The sequence below is a fragment of the Scyliorhinus torazame genome, chromosome 18 (genome assembly GCF_047496885.1).
Source record: "Scyliorhinus torazame isolate Kashiwa2021f chromosome 18, sScyTor2.1, whole genome shotgun sequence".
NCBI lineage: Eukaryota > Metazoa > Chordata > Chondrichthyes > Carcharhiniformes > Scyliorhinidae > Scyliorhinus > Scyliorhinus torazame.
The window spans coordinates 152,751,721-152,779,161 of NC_092724.1; the positions used below are offsets into that span (position 1 = coordinate 152,751,721).

Sequence of the window (27,441 nt, forward strand, 5' to 3'; positions counted from 1 at the left end):
CACCGCCCCGACCCACAGACTGACCTCTCCCCCCGCCCCCTCGGACCCACAGACTGACCTCTCCCCCCCCACCGCCCCGACCCACAGACTGACCTCTCCCCCCGCCCCCTCGGACCCACAGACTGACCTCTCTCCCCCCACCGCCCCGACCCACAGACTGACCTCTCCCCCCCCACCGCCCCGACCCACAGACTGACCTCTCCCCCCACACCGCCCCAGACTGACCTCTCCTCCCGCCCCCTCGGACCCACAGACTGACCTCTCCCCCCCCACCGCCCCGACCCACAGACTGACCTCTCCCCCCGCCCCCTCGGACCCACAGACTGACCTCTCCCCCCCCACCGCCCCGACCCACAGACTGACCTCTCCCCCCCCACCGCCCCGACCCACAGACTGACCTCTCCCCCCCGCCCCCTCGGACTCACAGACTGACCTCTCCCCCCCCCACCGCCCCGGCCCACAGACTGACCTCTCCCCCCTCCCCCTCGGACCCACAGACTGACCTCTCCCCCCCCACCGCCCCGACCCACAGACTGACCTCTCCCCCCTCCCCCTCGGACCCCACAGACTGACCTCTCCCCCCTCCCCCTCGGACCCCACAGGCTGACCTCTCCTCCCCCCCCCCCTCGGACCCACAGACTGACCTCTCCCCCTCCCCCCCCTCTGACCCACAGACTGACCTCTCCCCCTCCCCCCCCTCTGACCCACAGACTGACCTCTCCCCCCCACTTCGGACCCACAGACTGACCTCTCCCCCCCGCCCCCTCGGACCCACAGACTGACCTCTCCCCTCCCCCCCCCTCTGACTCACAGACTGACCTCTCCCCCCCACTTCGGACCCACAGACTGTCGTGGGCAAACCCTTGACTGCATATTTAACTGGCCTCCCTGGTGCAAAATACTCCCAATTTTCTCAGCCTCTGAGAAAGATGCTCTGTAATCAGTGCGCACCGTGATCCACGATAGTGACATCCCTGCCAATCTTTCCTCAAGGGAACTGCTGGCATTCTGAAATCTCACTGGCCGAAGATTGAGGAATGGCCGGCTGAGGAACTCTGTGGTACACCAACCCGCTGCGCTATTACAAAAGGCCTCAAACCTGCAGTGTCCAACCAATGAATAATGGATCATACTGAGTTCGGAACAAAAGCAAAGTACATTCGCTCCCTGTTTCATACTGTGGGTCTCGTTGCAGCAGGTGGCTCCAATTATTGCTAGATTTTGCCAACTGATGCGCCAATCAGCATTCATCAAAGTCTGTGTCCTCCACAGCAATGCTCATTAAAAACTGCTGGATCTGTCCAGAGCAGTGATGGGCAACATAGGCGGGTGATTGGGCCGCAGGAGTGTCCCTCCTTCATCTCAGTGGGCCGCAAGACTGAAATCGGGGCTTGTTCACCAACCGTGACCCCATGAATAAGATTTTAAAAAAATATATATTTTATTAAAGTTATCAAACAAAACTTTTCCGTTTTTACAAATCAACATAAAAAAATACAATAACTGATAAATAACATTATTTAAATAATATAGTGAACTAACAAAGTGACAAAAAATAGTGCTCTCCCCCTTTCCCCCCCCCCACCCCCCCACCACCGCCCCCCCCACCCGCCGCCCCCACCCCCCACTCGCCGCCCCCCCCACCCGCCGCCCCCACCCCCCACCCGCCCCCCCCACCCGCCCCCCCCACCCCCCCGCCACCCCCCCCACCCGCCACCCCCCCGCCACCCCCCCCCACCCCCCACCCCCCCCGCCACCCCCCCCACCCCCCACCCGCCACCCCCCCCCCCACCCGCCACCCCCCCCCGCCACCCCCCCCACCCGCCACCCCCCCCCGCCACCCCCCCCCACCCGCCACCCACCCCCCCCGGGGTTGCTGCTGCTGTCAATCTATTTTCCCTTAGCGTTCCGCGAGATAGTCAAGAAACGGTTGCCACCGCCTGGAGAACCCCTGAGCCGATCCTCTCAGCGCAAATTTCATTCGTTCTAGTTTTATGAACACTGCCATATCGTTTATCCAGGCCTCCACGCCGGGGGGTTTCGCTTCCTTCCACATGAGTAAGATCCTTCGCCGGGCTATCAGGGACGCAAAGGCCTGAATATCGGCCTCTTTCGCCTCCTGCACTCCCGGCTCTTCCGCTACCCCAAATATCGCTAACCCCCAGCCTGGCTTGACCCGGACCTTCACCACCTTTGAGATCACCTTTGCCACTCCCCTCCAGTACTCATCCAGTGCCGGACACGACCAGAACAGGTGTGTGTGGTTCGCCGAGCTTCCCAAGCACCTCCTGCACCTGTCCTCCACTCCGAAGAACCTGCTCAGTCTTGCTCCTGTCATATGTGCTCTATGTAGAACCTTAAATTGAATCAGGCTAAGCCTGGCACATGAAGACGAGGAATTTACCCTACTTAGGGCATCAGTCCACAGCCCCTCCTCAATCTCCTCCCCTAGCTCTTCTTCCCATTTTCCCTTCAGCTCCTCTATCATCACCTCCCCTTCGCCTCTCATCTGATATATTTCGGACTCTTTGCCCTCCCCGACCCATACCCCCGAAATCACTCTATCCTGGATCCCCTGTGTCGGGAGCTGTGGTAATTCCCTCACCTGTTGCCTCGTAAACGCCCTCACTTGCATATATCTGAAGATATGGCACGGTAGCATTGTGGATAGCACAATTGCTTCACAGCTCCAGGGTCCCAGGTTCGATTCCGGCTTGGGTCACTGTCTGTGCGGAGTCTGCACATCCTCCCCGTGTGTGCGTGGGTTTCCTCAGGGTGCTCCAGTTTCCTCCCTCAGTCCAAAGATGTGCAGCTTAGGTGGATTGGCCATGCTAAATTGCCCTTAGTGTCCAAAATTGGCCTTAAGTGTTGGGTTTGGTTACTGGGTTATGGGGATAGGGTGGAGGTGTTGACCTTGGGTAGGGTGCTCTTTCCAAGAGCCGGTGCAGACTCGATGGGCCGATTGGCCTCCTTCTGCACTGTAAATTCTATGATTCTCCCCGGGGGCAGCTCATATTTTTCCTCCAGCGCTCCCAGGCTCGCAAACGTCCCGTCGATAAACAGGTCCCTCAGTCTCCTAATTCCTGCTCGTTGCCAACTCTGGAACCCCCCGTCCATCCTTCCTGGGACAAACCTGTGGTTATTCCTGATCGGGGACCACACCGAGGCACCCGTCACCCCCCTGTGTCGCCTCCACTGCCCCCAGATCCTCAAGGTTGCCACCACCATTGGGTTTGTGGTATACCTTTTTGGGGAGAGCGGCAGCGGCGCCGTCACCAGCGCCTTTAGGCTCGTTCCCTTACAGGACGCCATCTCCAGCCTCTTCCACGCCGCCCCCTCGCCCTCCCTCATCCACTTACAAACCATCGCCACATTGGCGGCCCAGTAGTAGTCGTTCAGGCTCGGCAGCGCCAGTCCCCCTCTATCCCTACTGCGCTGCAGGAACCCCCTCTTTACCCTCGGGGTCTTCCCTGTCCACACAAAGCTCATAATGCTCCTGTCTATTTTTTTGAAAAAGGCCTTTGTGATCAGAATGGGGAGACACTGGAACACGAAAAGAAACCTCGGGAGAACCATCATTTTTACCGCCTGTTCTCTGCCCGCCAATGAGAGCGGCAGCATATCCCACCTCTTGAAATCCTCCTCCATCTGCTCCACCAGTCGCGTCAGATTAAGTCTGTGTAGAGTTCCCCAGTTCCTAGCTACCTGGATCCCCAAATATCGGAAGCTCCTTTCCACTCTCCTTAACGGCAGAGCGTCTATTCCTCTTCCCTGGTCCCCGGGGTGTATTACAAAAAGCTCGCTCTTCCCCATATTTAGCCTGTATCCCGAGAAATCTCCAAACTCCCTCAATATCTGCATAACCTCTGGCATCCCCTCTACAGGGTCCGCAACATATAGCAGTAAGTCATCAGCGTAGTGACACTCGATGCTCCTCTCCCCCTAACCACCCCCCTTCATTTCTTAGAGTTCCTCAACGCTATGGCCAGTGGTTCAATTGCCAATGCGAACAGTAATGGGGACAGGGGACACCCCTGTCTTGTTCCCCTGTGTAGCCGAAGATACTCCGATCTTTGCCGGTTTGTGACTACACTTGCCACTGGGGCCCCATATAGGAGTCTGACCCATCTGACAAACCCCTCCCCGAACCCAAACCTCCTCAGCACCTCCCACAAATACTCCCACTCTACCCTATCAAATGCCTTCTCCGCATCCATCGCCGCCACTATCTCTGCCTCCCCCTCCGCTGGGGGCGTCATCATCACCCCCAGCAGCCGTCGAACGTTGACATTCAGTTGTCTCCCCTTTACAAACCCTGTCTGGTCTTCATGCACCACCCCCGGGACGCAATCCTCTATCCTTGTCGCCAGCACTTTTGCCAGCAGTTTGGCGTCTACATTTAGGAGTGAGATAGGCCTGTATGACCCGCATTGCAGCGGATCTTTATCCCGTTTCAGGATTAATGATATCGTCGCCTCCGACATTGTCGGGGGTAGTATCCCCCCTTCCCTGGCCTCATTAAAGGTTCTCGCCAACAGCGGGGCAAGCAGGTCCACATATTTCCTGTAGAATTCCACCGGAAACCCATCTGGTCCCGGGGCCTTCCCTGCCTGCATGTTCCCCAGCCCTTTAGTCACCTCGTCCACCCCGTTTGGCGCCCCCCAGACCTGCCACCTCCTGCTCCTCCACCCTCGGGAACTTTAGTTGGTCCAGAAAATGTAGCATTCCCTCTTTTCCCTCCGGGGGTTGGGACTTATATAGCCTCTCATAAAAGGTCTTAAACACCTCATTTACCTTCCCTGCTCTCTGCTCCATAGTTCCCGTTTCATCCCTAACTCCCCCAATCTCTCTCGCCGCTATCCTCTTACGAAGTTGGTGGGCCAGCAGCCGGCTCGCCTTTTCCCCATATTCGTATCTCATCCCCTGTGCCTTCCTCCACTGTGCCTCTGCCTTTCCTATGGTCAGCAGGTCAAACTCCGTCTGAAGTCTTCGCCTTTCTCTATATAGTCCTTCGTCTGGGGCCTCCGCATATCTTTTATCCACACTCAAAATCTCCCCCACTAATCTCTCCCTTTATTTGCCCTCTTGTTTCTCCTTGTAAGCCCTAATGGAGATCAACTCTTCCCTAACCACCGCCTTCAGCGCTTCCCATACTACCCCCACCTGGACCTCACCATCGTCATTGACCTCCAGGTATCTCTCAATACACCCCCGCACCCTTCCACAGACCCCCTCATCCGCCAATAGTCCCACATCCAGTCGCCAGAGTGGGCGCTGCTCCCTCTCCTCCCCTAGTTCCAGATCCACCCAGTGCGGGGCATGGTCTGAAACGGCTATGGCCGAGTACTCCGTTCCTGCCACCTTTGTGATCAGTGCCCTACTCAAAACAAACAAGTCTATTCGGGAATATACCTTGTGGACATGGGAGAAAAAGGAGAATTCTTTGGCCAACGGCCTAGCAAACCTCCACGGATCCACTCCCCCCATTTGTTCCATAAATCCCCTAAGCACCTTGGCCGCTACTGGCCTTCTTCCGGTCCTGGATCTAGACCGGTCTAGCCCTGGATCCAGCACAGTATCCCATTACCAGGCTTCCCACCTCCAGGTCCGGGATACGTCCCAGCATCCGCTTCATAAATCCCGCGTCATCCCAGTTCGGGGCATATACATTTACCAGCACGACCGCCTCTCCCTGCAATCTACCACTCACCATCACATATCTGCCCCCGTTATCCACCACTATATTCTTAGCCTCGAACAACACCCGTTTCCCCACCAATATCGCCGCCCCCCTGTTTTATGCGTCCAAACCTGAGTGGAATACCTGTCCCACCCATCCTTTTCTTAACCTAACCTGGTCCGCCACCTTCAGATGCGTCTCCTGGAGCATGACTACGTCCGCCTTCAGTCTTTTTAAGTGCGCGAACACCCGGGCCCCCTTAATCGGCCCATTTAGGCCTCTCACATTCCACGTGATCAGCCGGATTGGGGGGCCACTCGCCGCCGACTAGCCATCCCCTTTTCTGGGCCAGCCCCCCGTCCAGGTCCCGTGCACCCACCTGTCCCCCAGGCGGCGCCTTCCCGTCCCGACCACCTCTTCTCTTGCCAGCTCCCCCTTGCACTCAGCAGCAGCAACCCAGTTAGTCCCACCCCATCACCCCCCCCCCCCCCAGATCCCCATCTAGCATGGTTACTCCCCCCATAATGCTTCCGAAAGTCAGCTAACTCTAGCTGACCCCGGCTTCCCCCGTTCTCTCTTTGACCCCCCTACGTGTGGGGTTTTCTTCCTTCCTGCGCCTATCTTCCCGCCATCATCTCCATAGCGCGGGAAAAACCCCGCGCTTTCCTATCGGCCCCGCCCCCTATGGCGCAGCTCCCTCATTCCCCATCCCCCCTCTCTGTCCCTTTTTCCACCGGCGCCCACATTTCTTTGTGTCCCCCCATCAAGAGGAGAGAAATTCCCCCTCCAACGTTACTATATATTAAACCTCCCATTTCCCAATTTACATTTCTGTACCACAACCTCGTTGTTTCCCCCCCAACATCAAACTCTCAGTTCTAGTCCAGTTTCTCTTCTTGGATGAAGGTCCATGCCTCATCCGCCGTTTCGAAGTAGTGGTGCTTGCCCTGGTGCGTGACCCACAATCGTGCCGGCTGCAGCATCCCAAATTTTATTTTCTTCCTGTGAAGCACCGCCTTGGCCTGATTAAAGCTCGCCCTCCTTCTCGCCACCTCCGCACTCCAGTCCTGATACACTCGTATCACCGCATTCTCCCACCTGCTACTCTGTACCTTCTTGGCCCAGCTCAGAACAGCCTCTCTGTCCATGAAGCAGTGAAATCTCACCTCTATCGCCCTTGGTATTTCACCCGCCTTTGGTCTTCTCACAAGGACCCGGTGCGCTCCTTCCAGCTCCAGGGGGCCCGTTGGGGCCTCAGCTCCCATTAGCGTATGGAGCATTGTGCTCACATAAGCCCCAACATCAGCTCCCTCTGTTCCTTCGGGGAGACCTAAAATCCGTAGGTTCTTCCTCCTCGAGCTGTTCTCCAGGGCTTCCAACCTTTCGATACACCTCTTGTGTAGCGCCTCATGCACCTCCGTTTTTACCACAAGGCCCTGTATCTCATCCTCATTTTCGGCTGCCTTTGCCTTCACTCCACGGAGCTCTATCGCCTGGACCTTTTGTGTTTCCTTCAGTCCACCGATTGCCAATAGCATCGGCGCCAGCACCTCCTTCTTTAGTTCCTCCACACACCGTCGGAGGAATTCCTGCTGGTCCGGGCCCCATGTCGTCTGGGCTCCATCCGCCGCCACCTTGCTTCTCCCTTCTCTTCTCTGCCGCTGCTCCAGAGGATCCTTCGCAATCTGCCCACTGCCACTGGTCCTTTCCATGCACCCCCGGGGGGACACCTTCCTTCGTCACCCCACACTGGGTTTGGTCTGAAAAAATTTCCTTTGGCGCTCCCAAAAAGAGCCCAAAAGTCCGTTAGAACGGGAGCTGCCGAAACGTGCGGCTTAGCAGTGCATCCCCGCAACCGGAAGTCCCCCCATGAATAAGATTAACACACGCTGAATGTTTCATAATAAGTTAGAGAAAATGCTTAATCATTTATATATTAATGGAACTATCAACAACTTCAAATGGTCAAAACTAAAGAAATATTTACACTCTGGACATGGAGGGAGTGCACATCTCTCACAGTCAATGTTGTGAGCAATTAGCAATCATCTGACTTCACTTGTCCTTGCTTTGCGTGTGAATCACTTGAGTCATACCCATAGGGAAAACGCTACACGGGTGGAAATCAGCGGAATGTGGCAACCCTGCCCATGGTCAGTGGTCAACAAAATGTCCCGTGGGCCACACTTAGAACCACGATGGGCTGCCTGTAGTCCCAGACCAGCAGATCGCCCAGCACTGGGCCAGAGAGAATCCCTCTATGAGAGTTCATGTGGACAATCATAAGAAAAATGTCGAGAGGGGTGTGTGTCATTCCCCTACCTTGGGGAAAATGGCTGTCACCTCTTCCAATTGCGGGGTTGTGTTTCTCTTTAAGTTCATTTTGCAGCACAACGTGAGCCTCCATCAGAATCTGTTCTGTTGTATTCCTGCTCACTTTTCCAAATTTTCAAGGAGATGCACCTGACCCTTCCTGAAAGGTGCCCATAAGACACCCCAGCCCAGAAACGACACTCGTGCGAGCACAGAGCCATTCATTCCAATATCGCAAAATCGTGACTCTGCCTGTGACTGCAGGAAGGTTTGGGAAGGGCGGAACAGCACCCAGTGACGAGCAGCAGCCCATCCGTCCCAACCATTCAGGGTCTTCTCCAACACGGGTGAGGTTGTGCGGAGGGAGCTGAACCGACATCCTGAACGTCAACAAAACCTGAAATGTTTCCGTTGCCAGTCAAACCGGCTGGAGTTTTATTTTGCTGGAGTGAGGTTTTGACGAACTGCCATGTCAACACGATCGGCAGAATGAATGCAACATAGAATAGGCCAACCTGAAGAGAATTTCTCTTAATCATTAAGAGAAATGCTGAGAGAAAGAAAATACTTGAAATCCCTTTTTTTTACTTTTTATTTTGCCTTTATAAGAGTAATTCATTTTCTCCCCTTTTTACTTCTAAAAGCCGTGTCTTAACCAGACAGAGCCAACCAGTGTCTTAACCAGACAGAGCCAACCAGTGTCTTAACCAGACAGAGCCATCCAGTGCCTTAACCAGACAGAGCCATCCAGTGCCTTAACCAGACAGAGCCAACCAGTGTCTTAACCAGACCAAGCCATCCAATACCTTAACCAGACAGAGCCATCCAATATCTTAACCAGACAGAGCCATCCAGTGTCTTAACCAGACAGAGTCATTGTGCCTTAACCAGACAGAGCCAACCAGTGTCTCAACCAGACAGAGCCATCCAATACCTTAACCAGACAGAGCCATCCAGTGCCTTAACCAGACAGAGCCATCCAGTGCCTTAACCAAACAGAGCCATCCAGTGCCTTAACCAGACAGAGCCATCCAATACCTTAACCAGACAGAGCCATCCAGTGCCTTAACCAGACAGAGCCATCCAGTGCCTTAACCAGACTGAGCCATCCAGTGCCTTAACCAGACTGAGCCATCCAGTGCCTTAACCAAACAGAGCCATCCAGTGCCTTAACCAGACAGAGCCATCCAGTGTCTTAACCAAACAGAGCCGTCCAGTGCCTTAACCAGACAGAGCCATCCAGTGCCGTAACCAGACAGAGCCATTCAGTGCCTTAACCAGACAGAGTCATTGTGCCTTAACCAGACAGAGCCATCCAGTGCCTTAAGCAGACAGAGTCATTGTGCCTTAACCAAACAGAGCCATCCAGTGCCTTAACCAGACAGAGTCATTGTGCCTTAACCAGACAGAGCCAACCAGTGTCTCAACCAGACAGAGCCATCCAATACCTTAACCAGACAGAGCCACCCAGTGCCTTAACCAGACAGAGGCATCCAGTGCCTTAACCAGACAGAGCCATCCAGTGCCTTAACCAGACTGAGCCATCCAGTGCCTTAACCAGACTGAGCCATCCAGTGCCTTAACCAGACTGAGCCATCCAGTGCCTTAACCAAACAGAGCCATCCAGTGCCTTAACCAGACAGAGCCATCCAGTGTCTTAACCAAACAGAGCCGTCCAGTGCCTTAACCAGACAGAGCCATCCAGTGCCGTAACCAGACAGAGCCATTCAGTGCCTTAACCAGACAGAGCCATCCAGTGCCTTAGCCAGACAGAGCCATCCAGTGCTTTAACCAGACAGAGCCACCCAGTGCCGTAACCAGACAGAGCCATCCAGTGCCTTAACCAGACAGAGCCATCCAGTGTCTTAACCAAACAGAGCCGTCCAGTGCCTTAACCAGACAGAGCCATCCAGTGCCGTAACCAGACAGAGCCATTCAGTGCCTTAACCAGACAGAGCCATCCAGTGCCTTAACCAAACAGAGCCATCCAGTGCCTTAACCAGACAGAGCCATCCAGTGTCTTAACCAAACAGAGCCGTCCAGTGCCTTAACCAGACAGAGCCATCCAGTGCCGTAACCAGACAGAGCCATCCAGTGCCTTAGCCAGACAGAGCCATCCAATACCTTAACCAGACAGAGCCATTTAGTGCCTTAACCAGACAGAGTCATCCAGTGCCTTAGCCAGACAGAGCCACCCAGTGCTTTAACCAATCAGAGCCAACCAGTGTCTTAACCAGACAGAGCCATCCAGTGCTTTAACCAGACAGAGCCATCCAGTGCCGTAACCAGACAGAGCCATTCAGTGCCTTAACCAGACAGAGCCATCCAGTGCCTTAGCCAGACAGAGCCATCCAGTGCTTTAACCAGACAGAGCCATTCAGTGCCTTAACCAGACAGAGACATCCAGTGCCTTAGCCAGACAGAGCCATCCAGTGCTTTAACCAGACAGAGCCACCCAGTGCCTTAACCAGACAGAGCCATCCAGTGCCTTAGCCAGACAGAGCCATCCAATACCTTAACCAGACAGAGCCATCCAGTGCCTTAACCAGACAGAGTCATCCAGTGCCTTAGCCAGACAGAGCCACCCAGTGCTTTTCCAGACAGAGCCATCCAGTGCCTTAACCAAACAGAGCCAACCAGTGTCTTAACCAGACAGAGCCACCCAGTGCCTTAACCAGACAGAGCCATCCAGTGCCTTAGCCAGACAGAGCCACCCAGTGCTTTAACCAGACAGAGCCATCCAGTGCCTTAACCAGGCAGAGCCATTCAGTGCCTTAGCCAGACAGAGCCATCCAATGCCTTAACCAGACAGAGACATCCAGTGCCTTAGCCAGACAGAGCCATCCAGTGCCTTAGCCAGACAGAGCCAACCAGTGTCTTAACCAGACAGAGCCATCCAGTGCCTAAACCAGACAGAGCCATAAAATACCTTAACCAGAAAGAAGCCATCCAGTGCCTTAACCAGACAGAGCCATCCAGTGCCTTAACCAGACAGAGACATCGAGTGTCTTAATCAGACAGTGCCATCCAATACCTTAACCAGACAGAGCCATCCAGTGCCTTAACCAGACAGAGCCATCCAGTGTCTTAACCAGACAGAGCCAACCAGTGTCTTATCCAGACCAAGCCATCCAATACCTTAACCAGACAGAGCCATCCAGTGCCTTAACCAGACAGAGCCATCCAGTGCCTTAACCAGACAGAGCCATCCAGTGTCTTAACCAAACTGAGCCGTCCAGTGCCTTAACAAGACAGAGCCATCCAGTGCCGTAACCAGACAGAGCCATTCAGTGCCTTAACCAGACAGAGCCATCCGGTGCCTTAGCCAGACAAAGCCATCCAGTGCTTTAACCAGACAGAGCCATCCAGTGCCTTAACCAGACAAAGCCATCCAGTGCTTTAACCAGACAGAGCCATCCAGTGCCTTAACCAGACAGAGCCATCCAGTGCCTTAGCCAGACAGTGCCATCCAGTGCCTCAACCAAACAGAGCCATCCAGTGCCTTAGCCAGACAGAGCCATCCAGTGCCTTACCCAGACAGAGCCATCCAATGCCTTAACCAGACAGAGCCTTTCAGTGCATTAACCAGACAGAGTCATCCAGTGCCTTAGCCAGACAGAGGCATCCAGCGCTTTAACCCGACAGAGCCATCCAGTGCCTTAGCCAGACAGAGCCACCCAGTGCTTTAACCAGACAGAGCCATCCAGTGCTTGAACCAAACAGAGCCAACCAGTGTCTTAACCAGACAGAGCCATCCAGTGCTTTAACCAGACAGAGCCATCCAGTGCCTTAACCAGACAGAGCCATCCAGTACTTTAACCAGACAGAGCCATCCAGTGCCTTAACCAGACAGAGCCATTCAGTGCCTTAGCCAGACAGAGCCATCCAATGCCTTAACCAGACAGAGCCATCCAGTGCCTTAGCCAGACAGAGCCATCCAGTGCCTTATCCAGACAGAGCCAACCAGTGCCTTAACCAGACAGAGCCATCCAGTGCTTTTACCAGACAGAGCCAACCAGTGCCTTAACCAGACAGAGCTATTGTGCCTTAACCAGACAGAGCCATCCAGTGCCTTACCCAGACAGAGCCATCCAGTGCTTTAACCAGACAGAGCCATCCAGTGTGTAACCAGACAGAGCCATCCAGTGCCTTAACCAGACAGAGCCAACCAGTGTCTTAACCAGACAGAGCCATCCAGTCCCTTAACCAGACAGAGCCATCCAGTCCCTTAACCAGACAGAGCCATCCAGTGCCATAAGAAAACAGAGCCAACCTGTGCCTTAAACAGACAGAGCCATACAGTGCCTTAATCAGCCAGAGACATCCAGTGCCTTAACCAGACAGACCCATCCAGTGCCTTAACCAGACAGAGCCATCGTGCCTTACCCAGACAGAGCCATCCAGTGCCATAACCAAACAGAGCCAACCAGTGCCTTAAACAGACAGAGCCATAGAGTGCCTTAATCAGCCAGAGACATCCAGTGCCTTAGCCAGACAGATCCGTTGTGCCGAAACCAGACAGAGACATCCAGTGTATTAGCCAGACAGAGCCATCCAGTGCCTTAACCAGACAGAGCCATCCAGTGCCTTAACCAGATAGAGCCATTGTGCCGTAACCAGACAGAGACATCCAGTGCCTTAACCAGACAGAGCCATCCAGTGCTTTTCCTAGACAGAGCCATCCAGTGCCTTAACCAGACAGAGCCATTCAGTGCCTTAACCACACAGAGCCATCCAGTGCCTTAACTAGACAGAGCCATCCAGTGCCTTAACCAGACAGAGACATCCAGTGCCTGACGCAGATAGAGCCATCCAGTGCCTTAACCAGACAGAGCCATCCAGTACTTTAACCAGACAGAGCCATCCAATACCTTAACCAGACAGAGACATCCAGTCCCTTAACCAGACAGAGCCATCCAGTGCCTTAACCAGACAGAGACATCCAGTGCCTTAACCAGACAGAGACATCCAGTGCCTTAACCAGACAGAGCCATCCAGTGCCTTAACCAGACAGAGCCATCCAGTGCCTTAAACAGACAGAGACATCCAGTGCCTTAACCAGACAGAGCCATCCAGTGCCTTAACCATCCAGAACCATCCAGTGCGTAACCAGACAGAGCCATCCAGTGCCTTAACCAGACAGAGCCATCCAGTGCCTTAAACAGACAGAGACATCCAGTGCCTTAACCATCCAGAACCATCCAGTCCCTTAACCAGACAGAGCCATCCAGTGCCTTAACCATCCAGAACCATCCAGTGCGTAACCAGACAGAGCCATCCAGTGCCTTACCCAGACAGAGCCATCAAGTGCTTTAACCAGACAGAGCCATCCAATACCTTAACCAGACAGAGCCATCCAGTGCCTTAACCTGACAGAGCCATCCAGTGCCTTAACCAGACAGAGCCATCCAGTGCCTTAACCAGACAGAGCCATCCAGTGTCTTAACCAGACAGAGCCATCCAGTGCCATAACCATACAGAACCATGCAGTGCCTTAACCAGACAGAGCCATCGTGCCTTACCCAGACAGAGCCATCCAGTGCCTTAACCAGACAGAGCCATCCAGTGCCTTAACCAGACAGAGCCATTCAGTGCCTTAACCACACAGAGCCATCCAGTGCCTTAACTAGACGGAGCCATCCAGTGCCTTAACCAGACAGAGACATCCAGTGCCTTACGCAGATATAGCCATCCAGTGCCTTAACCAGACAGAGCCATCCAGTGCTTAAACCAGAGCCATCCAATACCTTAACCAGACAGAGACATCCAGTCCCTTAACCAGACAGAGCCATCCAGTGCCTTAACCACACAGAGACATCCCGTGCCTTAACCAGACAGAGACATCCAGTGCCTTAACCAGACAGAGCCATCCAGTGCCTTAACCAGACAGAGCCATCCAGTGCCTTAAACATACAGAGACATACAGTGCCTTAACCAGACATAGCCATCCAGTGCCTTAGCCAGACAAAGCCATCCAGTGCTTTAACCAGACAGAGCCATCCAGTGCCTTAACCAGACAAAGCCATCCAGTGCTTTAACCAGACAGAGCCATCCAGTGCCTTAACCAGACAGAGCCATCCAGTGCCTTAGCCAGACAGTGCCATCCAGTGCCTCAACTAAACAGAGCCATCCAGTGCCTTAGCCAGACAGAGCCATCCAGCGCCTTACCCAGACAGAGCCATCCAATGCCTTAACCAGACAGAGCCATTCAGTGCATTAACCAGACAGAGTCATCCAGTGCCTTAGCCAGACAGAGGCATCCAGCGCTTTAACCCGACAGAGCCATCCAGTGCCTTAGCCAGACAGAGCCACCCAGTGCTTTAACCAGACAGAGCCATCCAGTGCTTGAACCAAACAGAGCCAACCAGTGTCTTAACCAGACAGAGCCATCCAGTGCTTTAACCAGACAGAGCCATCCAGTGCCTTAACCAGACAGAGCCATCCAGTACTTTAACCAGACAGAGCCATCCAGTGCCTTAACCAGACAGAGCCATTCAGTGCCTTAGCCAGACAGAGCCATCCAATGCCTTAACCAGACAGAGCCATCCAGTGCCTTAGCCAGACAGAGCCATCCAGTGCCTTATCCAGACAGAGCCAACCAGTGCCTTAACCAGACAGAGCCATCCAGTGCTTTTACCAGACAGAGCCAACCAGTGCCTTAACCAGACAGAGCTATTGTGCCTTAACCAGACAGAGCCATCCAGTGCCTTACCCAGACAGAGCCATCCAGTGCTTTAACCAGACAGAGCCATCCAGTGCTTTAACCAGACAGAGCCATCCAGTACTTTAACCAGACAGAGCCATCCAGTGCCTTAACCAGACAGAGCCATTCAGTGCCTTAGCCAGACAGAGCCATCCAATGCCTTAACCAGACAGAGCCATCCAGTGCCTTAGCCAGACAGAGCCATCCAGTGCCTTATCCAGACAGAGCCAACCAGTGCCTTAACCAGACAGAGCCATCCAGTGCTTTTACCAGACAGAGCCAACCAGTGCCTTAACCAGACAGAGCTATTGTGCCTTAACCAGACAGAGCCATCCAGTGCCTTACCCAGACAGAGCCATCCAGTGCTTTAACCAGACAGAGCCATCCAGTGTGTAACCAGACAGAGCCATCCAGTGCCTTAACCAGACAGAGCCATCCAGTCCCTTAACCAGACAGAGCCATCCAGTCCCTTAACCAGACAGAGCCATCCAGTGCCATAAGAAAACAGAGCCAACCTGTGCCTTAAACAGACAGAGCCATACAGTGCCTTAATCAGCCAGAGACATCCAGTGCCTTAACCAGACAGACCCATCCAGTGCCTTAACCAGACAGAGCCATCGTGCCTTACCCAGACAGAGCCATCCAGTGCCATAACCAAACAGAGCCAACCAGTGCCTTAAACAGACAGAGCCATAGAGTGCCTTAATCAGCCAGAGACATCCAGTGCCTTAGCCAGACAGATCCGTTGTGCCGAAACCAGACAGAGACATCCAGTGTATTAGCCAGACAGAGCCATCCAGTGCCTTAACCAGACAGAGCCATCCAGTGCCTTAACCAGATAGAGCCATTGTGCCGTAACCAGACAGAGACATCCAGTGCCTTAACCAGACAGAGCCATCCAGTGCTTTTCCTAGACAGAGCCATCCAGTGCCTTAACCAGACAGAGCCATTCAGTGCCTTAACCACACAGAGCCATCCAGTGCCTTAACTAGACAGAGCCATCCAGTGCCTTAACCAGACAGAGACATCCAGTGCCTGACGCAGATAGAGCCATCCAGTGCCTTAACCAGACAGAGCCATCCAGTACTTTAACCAGACAGAGCCATCCAATACCTTAACCAGACAGAGACATCCAGTCCCTTAACCAGACAGAGCCATCCAGTGCCTTAACCAGACAGAGACATCCAGTGCCTTAACCAGACAGAGACATCCAGTGCCTTAACCAGACAGAGCCATCCAGTGCCTTAACCAGACAGAGCCATCCAGTGCCTTAAACAGACAGAGACATCCAGTGCCTTAACCAGACAGAGCCATCCAGTGCCTTAACCATCCAGAACCATCCAGTGCGTAACCAGACAGAGCCATCCAGTGCCTTACCCAGACAGAGCCATCAAGTGCTTTAACCAGACAGAGCCATCCAATACCTTAACCAGACAGAGCCATCCAGTGCCTTAACCTGACAGAGCCATCCAGTGCCTTAACCAGACAGAGCCATCCAGTGCCTTAACCAGACAGAGCCATCCAGTGCCTTAACCAGACAGAGCCATCCAGTGCCATAACCATACAGAACCATGCAGTGCCTTTACCAGACAGAGCCATCGTGCCTTACCCAGACAGAGCCATCCAGTGCCTTAACCAGACAGAGCCATCCAGTGCCTTAACCAGACAGAGCCATTCAGTGCCTTAACCACACAGAGCCATCCAGTGCCTTAACTAGACGGAGCCATCCAGTGCCTTAACCAGACAGAGACATCCAGTGCCTTACGCAGATATAGCCATCCAGTGCCTTAACCAGACAGAGCCATCCAGTGCTTAAACCAGAGCCATCCAATACCTTAACCAGACAGAGACATCCAATCCCTTAACCAGACAGAGCCATCCAGTGCCTTAACCACACAGAGACATCCCGTGCCTTAACCAGACAGAGACATCCAGTGCCTTAACCAGACAGAGCCATCCAGTGCCTTAACCAGACAGAGCCATCCAGTGCCTTAAACAGACAGAGACATCCAGTGCCTTAACCAGACATAGCCATCCAGTGCCTTAACCATCCAGAACCATCCAGTGCGTAACCAGACAGAGCCATCCAGTGCCTTAACCAGACAGAGCCATCCAGTGCCTTAACCAGACAGAGCCATCCAGTGCCATAACCATACAGAACCATGCAGTGCCTTAACCAGACAGAGCTATCGTGCCTTACCCAGACAGAGCCATCCAGTGCCTTAACCAGACAGAGCCATCCAGTGCCTTAACCATACAGAACCATCCAGTGCCTTAACCAGACAGAGCCATCCAGTGCCATAACCTGACAGAGCCATCCAGTGCCTTAACCAGACAGAACCATCCAGTGCCTTAACCAGACAGAGCCATCCAGTGCCTTAACCAGACAGAACCATCCAGTGCCTTAACCAGACAGAGCCATCCAGTGCCTTAACCAGGCAGAGCCATCCAGTGCCTTAACCAGACAGAGCCATCCAGTGCCTTAACCAGACAGAGCCATCCAGTGCCTTAACCAGACAGAGCCATCGTGCCTTACCCAGACAGAGCCATCCAGTGCCTTAACCAGACAGAACCATCCAGTGCCTTAACCAGACAGAGCCATCCAGTGCCTTAACCAGACAGAGCCATCCAGTGCCTCATCCAGACAAATTCAATGCAGTTACCACCCACCTAGCGATCGCGCACACGCATACGCAAATATGCCACACACACACACTCACATACATCCACAAATGTGCCACACACGCTTCCGATTGTGACCATGGAGTGATTGGTCACATAAAGGGCTGTTCCTGTGCAAAGTCACAGAAAAGGGCTCTTTGTACCCAGATCCGGGTGGAATTTTGATGAAAATGTGTAGGTGAATGTTAGAGGAGTAGTTTACCCCTGGAATGGTATGTCTTCTGATCACCGGACCCGGCAGAAAACAGTGTGAAATTTGGTTGGAAAGTTGAAACAGTCTGGTGCTGCAGCAACAGCCTCTTCCAGCACGCAGGCGGGGGAGGGGCAAGCTGTAAGGCCCCAGATACAGGAACTGATGACTTTTATCAAGGAGGAATTCCATAAACAGGAAAGAAATATGTGAGGATCATGCAAAAGCCATTGAAGAAGCTGTGGCACCCCTGAAGAGTACTTTGGAGCAGATGGAAAGGTGTTTGGAGGTGCAGGGGTCACAGATTCGGGAGATTGAAGGAGTGATCTCGGACCACAGCGATCGTGTGGTGGCTCTGGAGGTGGGGCTGCTAGGAGACCTTTGTAAAACTCTGAGGGCAAAGGTGGAGGAGCAGGAGAATACCTCGAGAAGGCAGAACCTGCGAATAGTGGGCCTGCCTGAAGGAGTGGAAGGTGTGAGTGCCACGCGGTACGTCTCGAGGATGCTGGCGGGGCTGGTGGCAGAAGGGATGCTGGATAAGGCCCCTGAAGTGGACCGAGCGCATAGGTCTCCGAGGCAAAAGCCTAGAGCTGGGGAGCTGCCACAGGCGGTGATCGTGAGAATCCATAAATTTGTGGAGAAAGAGAAAATTCTACGGAGGGCCAGGGAGAAGCGTAGCTGGGACTGGGAGGGAAATAACGTCCGGATGTATCAGGACACCGGAGCCGAGTTGGCAAAACGGTGAGCAGGTTTCAACAAGGCCAAGGCGGTGCTGTACCGGCGGCAGATCAGGCTTGGGGTGCTCTACCCGGCGAAATTATGGGTGACGTTCGGAGGCCGGGAGTATTATTTTGAAACCCCTGAAGCGGCCGAAGACTTCATTAAGGAGCATAAACTGGGGGAGAACTGAGTGGCCAATGCTTGGGAACCGGGGTGCTGGCACTGTGTAATGGTCGGGAGCATGTTTGAAGTGGGTGTAGGGATTGGGGGATTTCGCCTTTTTTTGTGGGGGCGGGGGGGTTCTGTTCAATGTTGAGATTGTAAGGAGTTGTAGGGGTGAAAGGTTTATGTGGGGATGGATGTTCCCATCCCCCCCCTCCTGTTTTATGGGACTGTTTGTGTTTAACATCCGTTTGTTTGCTTTTGGAGACGGCTACCTGGAGTTCAGGAGAAGTCCTTGTTTGGGTGGGGTCATTAGGATGTGCCTTTGGGCAGGGGCAGCCACGCTAGCCGGTTATGCTGGTGAACGGAAGTGAGGTGGTGGGGAAGAAGGCCACGAGGGGTGGCCGGGGGGAGGGGGGAAAGGGGAAGTGGGGGGGGGGGAAGAAGGGGAAAAGCGGGCGGGGGTGGGGGTTTCTGCGACACGGCAGGGGGTGAGAGATGACATGGTCAAGGGCGAAGAAAGGGGCCATCTGGGGTGGGCTAGGTACAGAGTGGAATTAAAGGGGCAGGAGTTATGTGGGGAAGATGACGGGTGGTAGAGGGGATTGGAGGCGCAAGCCTCCGGTAAGGTTGGTAACGTGGAACGTCCAGGGACTGAATGGGCCGGTTAAAAGGTCGCGGGTGTTCGTGAACCTCAGGAGCTTGAAAGCGGGGGTTGTCTTTTTGCAGGAGACACACCTCCGTGTGAAGGACCAGGTTAGGTTAAGGAAGGGGTGGGTTGGGCAGGTTTTTCATTCGGGGTTTGATTTGAAATCGAGGGGTGTGGTGATTTTAATGAACAAAAAAATGGGATGCAGGTGGGAGATATGTGATTGGGAGTGGGGTATTGGCAGGGGCACCGGTAGTGTTGGTAAATGTGTATGCCCCAAATTGGGATGATGTGGGTTTTATGAGGGGGTTGCTGGCAGTAATCCCGGATTTGGCCACTTACCAGTTGATCATGGGAGAAGATTTTCATAGAATTTACAGTGCAGAAGGAGGCCATTCGGCCCATCGAGTCTGCACCGGCTCTTGGAAAGAGTACCCTACCCAAGGTCAACACCTCCACCCTATCCCCACAACCCAGTAACCCCAGCCAACATTAAGGACAATTTTGGACACTAAGGGCAATTTATTATGGCCAATCCACCTAACCTGCACATCTTTGGACTGTGGGAGGAAACCGGAGCACCCTGAGGAAACCCACGTACACACGGGGAGGATGTGCAGACTCCGCACAGACAGTGACCCAAGCCAGAATCGAACCTGGGACCCTGGAGCTGTGAAGCAATTGTGCTATCCACAATGCTACCGTGCTGCCCCTGGAGCCGAGGGTGGATAGATCGAGGCCCAGATCAATGGGTAGGGTACAAATGGCAAGGGAGCTGGGGGGGTTTATGGAGAGGATGGGTATGGTGGATCCATGGCACTTTCAGAACGCAGGGAGAAGGGAGTATTCCTTCTTTTCACACGTCTATTAGGTGTATTCGAGGATTGATTACTTTGTAGTGAGTTGGGAGATTTTGGTTGGGGTTAAGGGGCAGAGTATGCGGGGATAGTTATCTCGGATCATGCACCCCACTGGCTGGATATTCGGTTCAGTACGGGACGAGAGCAGAGGCCGGGGTGGAGGTTTGACTCGGGGTTGTTGGCGGATGGAGGTTTTTGTGATAAGGTGCGGTTGGCGATTAGGGATTATGTGGAGTTCAATCAGAATGGGGAGGTGTAGGCAGGCATTTTTGGGGAAGCACTGAAGGCAGTGGTCCGGGGAGAAATGATCTCATTTACGGTTTGTGCGAATAAGGAAAGGAGGGCGGAACATGACCGTCTAGTGAGCGAGGTAGCGAAGGTGGACAGGGAATATTCGAGGGTGCCCACCGTGGAGGGATTGGCGAGGAGGAAAAAGTTGCAGGGGCAATTTGACAGGCTATCAACAGGGAGGGTGGTAGGGCAACCGTGTAGGGCAAGAGGGGTGCAATACGATTATGGGGAGAAGACGAGCCGCATGCTGGTGCACCAGCTGCGGAGGCAGGCTGCGCCCAGGGAAATATTGAAGATCCGGACTGGGGCTGGGGATGTGGTGTCAGAGCCAGGGAAGATAAATGAGGCATTCAGAGAGTATTACCAGGGACTTTATGAGGCAGACCCAGGAGGAGAGGAGGGGGACATGGGGTAGTTTCTGGACGAGCTGGAATTTCCCCAGGTAGAGGAAGCAAAGAGGAAGGCGTTGGAGGAGCCCCTAGGGCTGAGGGAGGTGCTGGATAGTATCAGGGGTATGAAGTCGGGGAAGACCCCTGGGCCGGATGGGTACCCGGCAGAATTTTATAAGGAATTTGCGGCGGACCTGGCACCACATCTATTGGGGGCGTTTAATGAAGCACTGGAGAAGGGGAGTTGCCGGAGACGATGAAGCAGGCAGCAATCACACTAATCCCCAAAAAAGGATCCAGTGGAATGTGGGTCGCATAGACCTATATCATTATTGAACACGGATGTGAAAGTATAGGCTAAGTTGTTGGCGGGGAGGATGGAGGATTGTGTCCCGGGGGTGGTTCAGAAGATCAAACAGGCTTCGTGAAGGGCAGGCAGCTCGCGAGTAATATAAGACGGCTGTTGAATGTGATGATGAATCCGTCGAGAGCTCTGGTACCGGAGGTGGTGGTGTCCATGGGTGCGGAGAAAGCATTTGATCGGGTGGAGTGGCGGTACATGTTCGAAGTTCCAAGTTACCAACCTTACCGGAGGCTTGCGCCTCCAATCCCCTCTACTGCCCTCACGAAGCTTTGACTTTCACAGGGGTACGAGGCAGTGGTGCCCACTGTCGCCACTGCTGTTTGCGCTGGCCATAGAGCCATTGGCGATGGCTCTTAGGGGGTCGGCAGAGTGGCAGGGGATAATGAGGGGACAGAGGGAGGATCGGGTGTCGCTCTGTGCCGATGACCTCTTGCTGCATGTTTCGGATCCATTGGAGAGTATGGGAAGGACTATGGGCCTGTTGGGGAGGTTTGGAGGGTTCTCGGGATACAAGCTGAATGTAGGGAAAAGCGAGGTATTCCCGGTGAATGAGCTGGCACAGCGGGCTAATTTAGGGGGGATGCCATTTACGGTAGCGAGGGATAGGTTTAGGTAGTTGGGGATTCAGGCAGCGAGGGAATGGACGGGGCTCCATGAGTGGAACTTAACGAAGCTGGTGGAGGAGGCCAGGGAGGATCTTTTAAAAAAATATATTTTTATTTAAGTATTTGCAAATTTTTATAACAATAACAAAAACAAAAACATTAACATGGTAAAATAAACATTTCCCCACCCGGCCCAATCTTCATACACCACAAAGGGAGGATCTAAAGAGGTGGGATACATGCACGTTGGCGGGGAGGGTCCAAGTGGTGAAAATGAATATTCTGCCGAGGTTCTTGTTTATCTTTCAGGCTCTCCTGACCTTTATACCGAAGGCCTTTTTTCGGAAAGTGGACACAGTCATTTCTGACTTTGTATGGGTGGGGAAGGTGCCGAGGGTGGGGAGGACCCTGTTACAGAGGCAGCAGGGGGGTTTGGCGTTGCCAAACTTGCTTCATTATTATTGGACGGCGAATGTGGACAAGGTGCGGCGGTGATGGGAAGGAGAAGGGGTAGAGTGGGTTAGGATGGAGGAGGAATCTTGTAAGGGGTCTAGTTTGAGGGCTATGGTGACGGCAGCATTGCCAATGGCTCCGAGTAGGTATTCAGGGAGCCCAGTGGTGCAGTCCACGGTGAAGATATGGAATCAGCTGAAGAGGCATTTTAGGGTGGAAGGAATGTCGGTGCTAACGCCGCTGTGCGACAATCATGGGTTTGAGCCGGGGGGGGGGGGGGGGTGGATAGTGTACACAGGAGGTGGAGGGAAGTGGGGCTGGTCAAGGTGAAGGATTTGTATTTGGAGGAAGGGTTCGCCAGTCTGGAGGAGCTAAGGGAGAGGGTAGAGCTGCCGAGGGGTAGTGAGTTCAGGTATCTACAGGTTAGGGACTTTGCTCGAAAGGTCTGGAAGGAGTTCCCTAGATTGCCGGGATACACCCTGCTGGAGCGACTGCTGCTTCCGGATGTGGAAGGGGAGCGAAGAATTGGGGATATATGTAAGTGGCTGGGGGAGCAGGGAGGCGAGTGGGTGGTGAAGGTCACGGAGAAATGGGAAGCGGAGTTGGGAATGGAGATCAATTGTGGAGTATGGAGTGAGGCACTGCGAAGGGTAAACGGGACCTCCTCTTGTACAAGGATGAGCCTGATACAGTTTAAGGTGGTGCACAGGGTGCATATGACTCGGGCGAGAATGAGTGGGTTCTTTCAGGGGGTAGCGGATGAGTGTGAGAGGTGTGAGCGGGGGCCAGCGAATCATGCGCACATGTTTTGGGGTTGTGAAAAATTGGGAAGATTCTGGGCGGGAGTGTTCGCGGTCTTAGCCAGGAAAGTGGAGGAGATGGACCCGGACCCTTTGGTGGCAATATCTGGGGTTTCAGAGAAGCCGGAGCTCATGGAGAGGAGGAAGGCCGATATCTTGGCCTTCGCCTCTCTGATTGCACAGCGACGAATGTTGCTGGAGTGGCGGTCGGCATCGCCACCGGGGGTAGCAGCATGGTTGGGTGACCTGTATGACTTCCTGTGGTTAGAGAAGATGAAGTATGAGTTAAGGGGCTCAGCAGGGGAGTTTGAGAAAAGGTGGGGAATGTTTGTGACCGTGTTTGAGGAGCTGTTCGTTGCAGGGGGGTGGGAGGGTGGGGGGCGGGGGGTGATGGGGGGGGGGGGGGTGATAAAGAAGAAAAATCTGTACAAACTGTATAGTTGATTCTTGGGAAGAATGTTTGCCGGGGTGTTTATTTGCTGTAACCTACTTTGATACAAGTTTGAATAAAATGCGTTCAAAAAAAATAAATGTGCCACACACATATCACATACTTGCAAACACATTGTCATGTGAGAGTACCTTTAAGAAATAGATGTTTAAGCAATGTACCTTTAAGGAATGGAGATGATCATATTACTGAAGTGATGTCAGAGGTTGGGGGGGGTGGGGGAGCTGAGCTCACTTCTGCTTTTGGTTTCAGTTTGAGAAAGCAGCTTGGGTGTGTCTGTGTGTTTCCAGAGAGCTGCAGGAAGAAAAGCAAGGTGCTGGAGCTGAAGTCAACCAAGCTGATATATCTCTGCCATCCAACAGAAAATATATATTAACTGTGACCTGGTGTGTTACTGTTTTGAAGGTTTAAAGTCGTTTGGATGTTTGAAGGAATATTTTGAGGGATTATTTAGTGTTGTATTATTTTTGGGGTTATCTTTGAAGTAAGGGTGTTAAGGGATCCAATGTTTATTTAAAAGATTAAGTTGAGTTCATAGAATAAACATTGTTTTGTGTTAAAAACCACGTGTCTATAATTGGAATATCACACCTGGGGAACAAGCCGCGTGCTTCAAAAACAACAATCCATTAAAGGGGAAGGTTGGTTGAACTCCATGATACATTTTGGGGTTCTGAAAACACGTCACCCATAACAACATGCACACACACACACGCAAATGTGGCACACACAAAACCCACACACACATGCTCATGCACACAAACGTGCACACACATGCAATCTCATGCACACTCACAAACACATTACACGCATGCACAAATTTGCACACACACTCGCACACACATACTTGGACATGTACACACAAAAGTCCTCCCACGCACATGCTCACGCACATGCATACCCTCACATGCACATACACACATGCACATACAGACAGAAACGCACTCACTGACACGCACTCATGCACGCTCTTTCCAGGGACACTGAGTAGCGATTGGGAATGGCTACCTTGCTGTGTTGTCTTTTACTAGCTCAGTGCTGGGACTGCTATTCCACTGAGATCAGTCAACTCAGCAGGAATCAGGGATTGCAGCTTTCTAATTGTTTTAATGACTTCATTGGGATGCGGAATGTTGTGTTATGCTTCTTCATGTAGCATAAGCTGAATCCTTGATGTATACTCTGACAAAGGAAGGTTCAGACTTGGAGATAGGTTTAACACATTTATTGAACAGTTAACAATTCTCCTACTTGAGTTCGACTCTCCTGCTAATCTTGCTATAGTAACACAATCTAACTAACCAGTCTGCTCTAATCCATGTGGTGAGCGTGATGCTTCCCGGATCTGCCCCGTCTCTCTGAGTGTCGCCTATGGAAAAGAGGACGAGCATGTGTGCCCTGTCCTTTTATATGGGTAGCCCCCTTTTGGTAGTGTCACCTCTGGGTGCCTTGACTGCCCATTGGTCGTGTCCTATCTTACTGACCTATTGGTTGAATGTCTGTGTGTCATGATGTCTCTGGTGCTCCCTCTAGTGTTTATTTAGTTCTCTTGTATCTACATTAACCCCATGTGTATTTGCAGTGATGCATATCACCACACGGAAGTCACTGGCCAAGCCAGCACTTGCGGCCCATCCATAACTGACCTTAACTGAGTGGTCATTTCAGGGGACAGTAAAGGGTCAACTACACTGCTGCAGGGTCTGGAGTCACATATAGGCTTGACCAGGTAAGGTTGGCAGATTTCCTTCCCTGAAGGGGCATGAGTGAACCAAATGGGTTTTTAACAACCATCCATGTTAGTTGCCATGGCTACCTTTGCTCAAATAGGCTTCATATTCGAGATTAATTAATTGAATTTAAATTCCACTAGCTGCCGTGGTGGGATTTGAACCCATGTCCTCAGAGCATTAGCCCGGGCCTCTGGTTAATCGTCCAGTGATATCTTTGCCACCCTCGCCCATTGCGAAAGACGCATTGGCTCCTCAAAAAATTCTAAATAAATGGCGACTGCCTCGTAGTCAGCTCACGGCCAGTCTGGGCCCAGTCATCAGACAGAGGGTCGAGGGGAAGCTGGAAACGGGGCCATCAGGAGGGAGGAGTCAGCTTTGGAAGTGGGAAATTATTCCATTTCGGAATCCCCACAGAGCCATTGACCCTTCGAGGCTGTCCAAGCGCAGACAATATCAGAATGTGGCTCACTTTGTTCACCTTCTGGTAACACGACATTTGTGCAATGGGATCACGTCAGCACCGTGAGCCATTATTCACAAGGAAGTCCCACTGTGCTTTTTTTTTACCTGGACGTGCAGATGGCTGTTTTGACACAGGGAATGAAACCTCGGTGAGTGGCAGGATGTAAACCTCAGGTCCATTCTGTGACGAGGACGTGGTGCGGGGTGAAAATTCTCCTGTGTAATCCTCGCCCTCATTATTCTCAAACTCCTGCAAGCAAAAAAAGAAAGGGGTCACTTTACTTTTACTCTTGGCCGGACTTGGGAATTCTCTTAATTCCCAGTTTTTCTCAAGTCGGCCGTTACTTACTCTCACAACCTGAAGAAGTCTGGTTATAGACAGGTGGAGCGAAAGCTGCTTCGAAGGCGGGTTTCAACATGCAGAATTCATACTGGAAAATTATGATAATATCGAACAGATCGACTCTGAAAATAGTTTGACAAGCGCCAAGCAAGCAACGAGATATTAGGCATTTCTGTTCAATCGGCTATCCTCTTTGAAACATAGGTTGTAGACACTCTGTGAATTGAGAAACCTCAGGAGCCACAGAGAAAGTCGCGATTCAATGCTCCCATTAACTTCCATGTATTCAAATTACTGATGTTAAGACACCTTGGTGTTCTCCAATTTAACATTTATATACCAATTAGGCAAAGTGCCATAAATTGGAATGTAGGTACAGGAGGAGGCCATTTAAGTCCTCGAGCCAGCTCCACCAATCGACGAGGTCATGATTGAGTTGCAATCCAATCCCATATACCCACCTTCTCCAACCTTTTCCGAGCCCGCAGAATTCCGACAGAACAAACCTCTCAGATTTGGATACATGGAAAAAATGGATCAGGTTTCTTGCGCTTCATGGGGTCAAGATGGTAAGGGCGCGGGCATGCTACAACAGATGTGTCCATCAGCTGCAAACTGAACACCCCTGTCTTTGGAAATTAAATAGGCCCCGTTCTCCATTCCATCTTGGTATAGGTTAGCAAGGTACAATGAACACGACCCTTCCTTCAGACTAAGAAATATTTCAATGCAATGTATCGCGCTCAATCTTTGCTGCCCTCAAAATCCCCGCAATGAGTTTCTACGATAATGAGTATCCCAACCAATCTGTCAAAGTTTCAACCGTAGTTGGTCAAAAGCTTTTGGGGGTGGGGGGGGGGGGGGGGGGGGGGGGGGGGCGGGGGCAGTGGCAGAAATGCAAGTAACAGAAAACTTCTGCAGCCCGAGAGACAAGTCAAACAATCTGGATATCTACTTTTGGTCAGTGCATAGAAAACAGGCTTCAGCACCATAGCTGTGCAACTCCATATAATGGTTCTCAGTAGGACATCACTTCAGCTGTGTGTCAGCCACTGGATGATCTGACAGCTCAGCGGTTATGCTGTTAATGACCACTGTTATTTTGTGTCTTGATTACCCAGTTTAGCATCACTCATCTACACTACTTATTATGCAGTCTGAACAAAATGTGTGGTCCTGTGATTCATTCTGATTCCATTTACTTTATCCTTCTCCTCTCAGGTGTCCCTTCTGCCTTTTTAACTTCGCAGGAATTCAGGAAGCTCTGTGACTTTGGGGAAATTTGCCCACAATCTCATGAGAAATATCCCAATCACTGGGCTTTTAGGCTTTTTAAGTTCCTTGACTTTGGAATTAATTTTACTTGAAGATGAATTCTAACCTTGTATTTCTCTCAGGTTTTTTTTTTAAGCACTGCACAAAGTTTCAGTAAATATATCTGTGCTGTTAACTTTAACCACACCAGGTGGTTACAAATTCTACGTTCTAATAACCCTGAGTGAAATCATTTATTTCAGGATGTTAGCTAAAAAGTAGAATAATAACGAGGTAGAAAATCAGCAGCAAGTCAGGGAATCTTAACCGAGATTCA

The 27,441-nt window shown here is 52.3% G+C and overlaps 1 protein-coding gene across 6 annotated transcripts in view; it reads right to left on the reverse strand.

The window, feature by feature from the left end:
* aatkb (apoptosis-associated tyrosine kinase b) overlaps positions 1–27,441 on the reverse strand; it is a 397,927-nt gene that overhangs the window by 83,922 nt on the left and 286,564 nt on the right. For all 6 annotated transcript variants that reach the window (XM_072483628.1, XM_072483625.1, XM_072483631.1 and 3 more), the window contains one exon: positions 25,613–25,757. In XM_072483628.1, coding sequence (XP_072339729.1) covers positions 25,613–25,757 — 145 coding nt within the window. The remainder of the gene's footprint in view (positions 1–25,612; positions 25,758–27,441) is intronic.